General features: G+C 41.0%; 1 protein-coding gene across 1 annotated transcript; it reads left to right on the top strand.

Moving 5' to 3' along the window:
* The first annotated feature begins 1,940 nt into the window (after nt 1-1,940).
* lratd1 (LRAT domain containing 1) lies at nt 1,941-5,999 on the top strand. Its single transcript, XM_057352818.1, has 2 exons — nt 1,941-2,067; nt 2,531-5,999. The coding sequence occupies exon 2, from the start codon at nt 2,568-2,570 to the stop codon at nt 3,348-3,350; it is 783 nt and encodes a 260-aa protein (XP_057208801.1). The 5' UTR covers nt 1,941-2,067; nt 2,531-2,567; the 3' UTR covers nt 3,351-5,999.
* The last annotated feature ends 748 nt before the right edge of the window (nt 6,000-6,747 follow it).

Below are 6,747 nucleotides of genomic sequence, written 5' to 3'. Positions count from 1 at the left end.
CTCTTTCAGTAACAACAGTGGGGTCCAAAATCTGATAGCAAAAATGCTGCGTTTGTTTTATTTTTCCATTACAAATGTCATTATCAACATAAATATTTAAGTAAAATAGTTGAATGGAAAAATTAAACATAATTAGTATGTTTACTTGTCTGCTTTTATTGAAAGCATCCACTCGAGTTGCCTTTTGTACAAATGTTACAAGAGTTAGAGTTTGCTTGGTCAATGTCGCAGATTTTCTTACAATGAATTGGTGACCTACCAATGGTGCAGAATGCAAAATAAGTTATCCTCATTCATCATAATTGTAAGTTTTACATTTCAAAATTGAAAGCATCTTCTAATACACTCTGTTTATTTCCAGGTTTAAACAGAAAAAGTCCTGAATTTAATTTTGGCCCCCACTAGGCTATACATTTTTTAAAAAATTCATCCAGTGATCTACAATAATGACAATATCGTTTTTTTATATTAACTGCAAGTCTTTAATGCTAAAGACTCATTATCTGCCACAGAAGAACACAGATTTATCTAGTATTCACACACACGCATGCAATATCCAAACTCATAACATTACATGTAAGTTTTATTTTATATGAGACCCATGGATATTCTGTTTCTAAGCCTAAAGTAAATGTAATGTGAGTGAATGTAAATCTGTCACATGGTCATTGTTACAACAAGCCATTTTTCTCCTGGTTTTCTCCCAATTTCCTCGTTTTCCTTCACTCGTCTCATTCCTCTTTCCTCATTTCCTTTGTTTGCACTTGACTTGTTTTCCCTGGTGTTCTTATGATTACAAAGTGCATGTTTGCAAATATGTCTCTGTGTATTTCAGAAAGAAGAATTCCGATGGATATGGTGGATTGTCCCTTTTGTTTTCCTCACATCCCTCTAATCCGTTTCATTCTGATTCTTTATGCACATGCACTGACAGCATACATACACCTGACACCTGGCTAAGTCTCATGACATGAGTGTATGTATATATACCAAGGCTATATACTGTATATATGTTTATGTATTTGCGTGCGCCAAAGCATCAGGATTATTAAGGGTACTCTACTCTACATCTGCCTTTCAAACAGACCATCTCTCTCTCTCTCCATCACACATACGCAGAGCATCTATACATATTACTGTAAACATGCGGCCAGACATAACCATAAATGGGTGTATTACAGAGACACGAGGGCAATCCATTTCATAGGAGGATAATTGGATCTGTCTTGGCCGAATAATTATAAGTTAAATCATTCCAACTTCAAGCCTGCCACACACACTGGAGTGCACTATTTGTGTGGGAATATGCACGCCCATGTGTGGCATTTGGCATATGAGGGTTGCGCAAGAACATCTTTCTCATATAATGTCAATATTTTGCATGTGTGCTGGCATTTCATTTCAGCTCTCTTGATTATGAGTGGCTGGACGACGCCGCAAGGAATTACTAAGTCACTTGAGTGTCCGAGCCTCATGACGGCTAAACCTGTGTTATATATGTGCGTGTGTGTGTGTGGTAGGAGAGAAAGTGAAGGATTATGACCTCCACTCTACGAAAGAAGGAAAACAGACATCTGTATATCTAAATCCCAGCATATCTCCCTACAGTTTGCTCATACTTATAAATGATAAAAATGTATAATTATAAACACTAATGAAATACTGTTATTAATAACAAATATTTTGGTTATAAATCCATTAGTGCATATTTCTATTTACAGCCTAGATATTTACTATATTTGATAGTTTTTCGCACCTTTGGGTCTCGTACGCTGTGAACAACACAAACAGCTGTAACATTATAAGCAAAGGTCTAAGTTTTTCATGAGGGTTCTGGACCAATCGCCGTCAGAAGGGGAGGTTTTGCTGATCGGGGCGGAGTTTTCTTGACTATTTAAAGTGAGGCGGTGCGTAGTGTAAGATAATTCAGTGTACCTTGGAGGAAACGCTTTGGGGAGGTCGTGCGCGAGGGGTAACGCGTTTGTGTGGAGACCTTGCGGGATACACACAGCACGAGCACCGATGGAGCGAAAGGACAATTAGCTATAGTCCTGGGGAAATACGCAGGTACTCATCTGTAGTGGTGTTATGAACTTAAAGGATATTTTGTTGGTGTGTATAGGCAATCGTAGATGATTATTTTTCCTTCACAGCCCGTTTGTTTTATCAGCACTGTAAGATGTGTGACTATTTGATAAAATATGATAAACTGGGCAGCGCAATGTTCTTGAGATGTTAAACATTGACTCGCCCTTTCGGCTCTTTGTGCTGCGCTCAGAAGATCACAGTTGTTTACGCATGCAGGTGCGCATGGCTTCAGTTAATGTTTATTTTTTGAGTTGACTATTAAGACTGTGTTTTAAAATCTAGCGAGCAGCCTACATAACCAGCATGTTGGGTTTTCATAAGATCGTGCATCTTTGCTGTCTACATGACGATTCAAAACGATTCTCAAAATGCTGGCAAGGTAGGCAGCTCGTCTGGTTTCCAGGCAGCCTATAAGTCTCATGTAACCCTTATTATATTTCAGAAGCAGTATTCCATGTCTCTCCTTTGCCCTGTTATTGATGGGAAACCAACTGGACCGGATCACACACCTGAACTACAGAGAGCTACCCACCGGGGATCCATCCGGAATCGAGAAGGACGAGTTGCGTGTTGGCGTGGCATATTTCTTTTCAGATGAGGAGGAAGAACTGGACGATAGATCCCAGACGGATAGCTTTAAAGACAACAACAGTCCGAGCAAAGACGGTCCGGTAGTGCTCAATGAGATCGAGTACTCGGCGTTCTGCTGCCAGGAATGTATCTACTCCAAACTGCGAGAGAACGAGGACCTGAATGTTTATTCGGTGAAAACTTTATTAACCATGTGCAAACCCGGAGATCTATTGGAGTTAGTGGCCAACGCGCAAGCCCCGCACTGGGCGATATTTGAAGCTGAGGACCAGGTTATACACCTGTACAAGGGGGAGATCCGCAAAGACAGCTTGTTTGAGATCAGCTGCGGTCGGCAGGGCAGGATAGTAAACAATCGGTACCGGTACCGGCCGCTGCCCGCCGATTTGGTGATGCAAAACGCGAGTGGGCACATGGGGCTCAGCAGCGGCGAGATTTGCTGGACGAACTCGGAAAGTTTCGCTGCCTGGTGCCGTTTCGGCAAACGGGAGCTTAAAGCGGGCGGGGAGGCGCACTCGGTGGAGCAGCGTTACTTTCTGAAGGTGCACCTGTCCGAAAGCACCGTGCACACGCTCATGTTCCGCAGCCTCGAGGAGATGATGCGAGAGAGACGGCGGGTGGACGCCAGTGGGATTCTGACGGAGCTGTCGTTGGTGAACGGAAAGGAATGAGGGGGATTTCGTAGTATCGTCGTGGACCGAATGGGACTCTGCATGCCTTATACAAGGGCATCGTACCTTTATGTCAAGACTTTAAGAGGGCTGTGCGTATTTGTGTGAAAATGTGGAACATTTTGGCAAAGACAACGCCCCGTCTGGGTATGGCGTGAGAACCGACCGTCCCACTTAAGTCATCCTGTACCTTTTAAAGGAAAAAGATTAAAAATAACAATAAGGTGAGCCCTCACCACAGATCGCCCGTGACCGCTCCACTGAATTCGCACCCGAGCCCTATAGACCTTGGTGCGCGCTGCGGCACATTTTGCATAAGGAGCCAGGATGCATTAAATGTATTGTCTTTTACTGAATTCCAGAGCTTTAATAATAAACGCGAGCCGTGGAGCTCCGTTATTGAGCATCTGTCCAGCTGAATTAGTTGAAAACCGATCCAAACACTCTCTCCAAACCTCTACTGGCGGCAACACGCGAGCCATTGTTTTCATTCTGTTACCAACAAACGCGGCAAACATGCTTTTGTTTTTGAAATCCATATTTTTGTATTTCAGTTAGTACCTTCAAAAATTGTTTTTATTGAAATAAACGTAGATTGCCCTATGAAAATCTTTGTTTTGGTCTCTAGCTCTCTCTATTGTTTTGCCTGCGTAAAATGCCAGAAGCCAGCACGTGCTTGGAAAGCCAGCCTCATGCAAGTTCCTAAATGATGCATTATGATTCACGTATTAACTCACTGTGCTGTCCACAGTATCGACCATTCCCTTTTTTCATTCGGGGGGATTTATTTATGCCAGCAGGGAGGTCATTTGTTAACATTGGTGCATTAGCATGCCCTATGGGGAGTTGTTGATGCATGGAGACACGGTGCTTTTGTCCCTGGCTATTGTTGATGGTCATTGGTGCTTTCTAACCTTGATTGTTTGGAGACATTTGGGGTGAAAGTCGTGATGGTTGAAAAACCTGCTGTGTCAGAGACATTTCATTTTATGTATATATAGCACATATCCAATTTGTATCTGCACTGCTTGTGGTCCAAAAATCATACATCCAAATGAACTGCAGTCTATATTATATTATATTTTTTTGGCTGCAAGGTTTGCATTAGGCAACGGGAGAGCTGTGTGTGTCTGTGCGCATAGACACTCTCCGGCACCAGTAAATATGGTCATGCTCTGTTTGTATTCCTATTAGGGGCTGTAGACTGCAGCTGGGATCAGTTATGCTTCATGTTCAATGGGGCTTGATTGGCCCGCATTTCCGTGTGGCTGGACCCTTTACAGAGCTCCTGCTTGCCAACAATAACAAGTAATTCTGAAAATCACTTTACACCTAAAGAAAGGCTGTTCATGTTTAGGTTTGTGCTTTATTAGAACTGCAGGTTAAATGTGTGTTGTAAAGCACAGTGTAATTACCAGCTGTGGGGTTCTACACATTGAAGCTCATTTTTAATATTCTGCCTAAACTGGTGAAATTGAACAAAATGTGACATATTTTTGACATTCTGAAAAAAGAACCTCATTTTGTAATCTGTGCAGTTTGTATTTGTATTCATTTCATATACATCACACACATCTCTTTTTCTTTGTGATGTATGTGTGGGGACCCCCCCCTTGGGGACCAATTCGACAAAATTGTCCTATGTGGACATCTGGGATGTTATCTTTTTTTAAAATAAATTTGACTATACATTTTTGATTTGATTATAAAAATGCACAGAGTTTTGTTAGCATTCATCTTTATTAATTGTAATTAGATGCATACAATAATGTTTGATGGTATGTCACCATTTAGTTTGTAAATTTCTAGTAAGTGTGTGTGTGTGTGTGTTTATCTATAATGAGTCCTCATCATACACAACATGTTGTGTCAGGTGTGCCAGTCTGAGCCGTTAATATGAAAAGTGGATGAAAGCAAACAAGTGGAGCAGGTTTCTAAGGGCATGGGAAAGATTGCACACCAACTGTCAGATGTGTTCCATTGAAGTTACAGGTTTGGTCTTGTTAGTGTGCGCTTTGACACGGTACTGACAAGTGCTGTTGAGAAATACCAGACTTTCACACAAATTTATTGTCCTGGTCCGTAACACGTCATCACCATTCCATCTCCGCCACATTGAATCTCTAAGTTCATCAAAACATTTTTGGTACCCTCTTCCTGGACATTTCTCTCATTTGTAAAGAAATGCATAGTTACCACTAGCACTACCATGCATCTGTGAAAAATACAATCTGTTACCTGTACTGGTTTCTATTTGCAATGAGATTTTAGGATAGTAGGCCAGCAGGCTATATGTGGAGAATGAGGCCAAAAAGGAAAGCGCAATGGGAGTAGATGTTGCCATCATAAAATGAGGAGAAAATCTTTAGCCTGAACAAAGTCTGTCTCTCACTGGTATGTCATATGTGTACCTCCCGTGTCTTGGTGTATGTGTTTTTGTCACACTTCATAACCTGTTACTGGGGAAACCTAAGCCAGTCATTTAGATGTGCCTACTGAATATCGTTTTACTCGAAGCCTGGGGAGAGAATGAATGGATATCCAACCTCTTTAACGGAGAGCTTGTTGTTTTTTGTGTTGATTAAACCACTAAGAATAACACATTTGCTGCTGCTGCTATACTGTGGGAGAATTACGCGTAGCATCTGTGCTCCACAGAAATCCTGCCTCCCTTTCGGCTTCAGTCGGGTACTCATTTAAACCAGCGGGCTAGCTGGTATTGCGGTCTGAGGAAGAGAGGAGGAATTTAGCAGACGAGGCTCCTTTGTGCTTATTTTTCATTTTGTCAATTACATTTCGCAGCAGTGTAAAAGAATGTAAAATGATATGGTTATATTGTTTAGAGGAAGGTGTTTAGGTGCATATCTACGTCTAATAAAAAAGAACCATTGTAATGTCATGGCATCATTTTATTTTATAATAATAATTCATAATCCTACAAAGCATGTAACACCATGGTGCATAAATATTGGAATCATTCAGTGTCACCAACTGATACTCAGAACAGAATACGGTGAATTGGTCAGTACATGGTACGTAGCGGATCCTAAAAGTGGATAATTCACCCAAAAATGAAAAATTCTGTCATCATTTATTCACCCTCGTGTCTGTATATGACTTTCTTCTGTAAAACACAAAAGAAGATATTTTGAGAAATGTCTCAGTGGTTTTGTGTTTATACAATGGAATTCAACGAGAGTCAATGTTGTTTGGTCACATCATTCTTCAAAATGTCTTCTTTTGTGTACTGCAGATAAAAGAAAGTCACACAGGATTGGAATGACATGATGATGAGTAAATGATGAATGATTTGGGTGAATATTCCTTTAAAGAGTATATTAGCTCATATCTTATAACGCAACAAACACAGTCTGTCACATTGCAGAATTCCGCAACT

This window comes from Triplophysa rosa, linkage group LG15, assembly GCF_024868665.1.
Source record: "Triplophysa rosa linkage group LG15, Trosa_1v2, whole genome shotgun sequence".
NCBI lineage: Eukaryota > Metazoa > Chordata > Actinopteri > Cypriniformes > Nemacheilidae > Triplophysa > Triplophysa rosa.
The sequence above is the reverse complement of the archived record's forward strand: the minus strand, read 5'-3'. Positions and strand labels throughout refer to the sequence as shown.

Coding starts and splice junctions, on each gene's coding strand:
- lratd1 (XM_057352818.1), top strand. CDS start 2,568: ATGGGAAACCAACTGGACCGGATCACACACCTGAACTACAGAGAGCTA.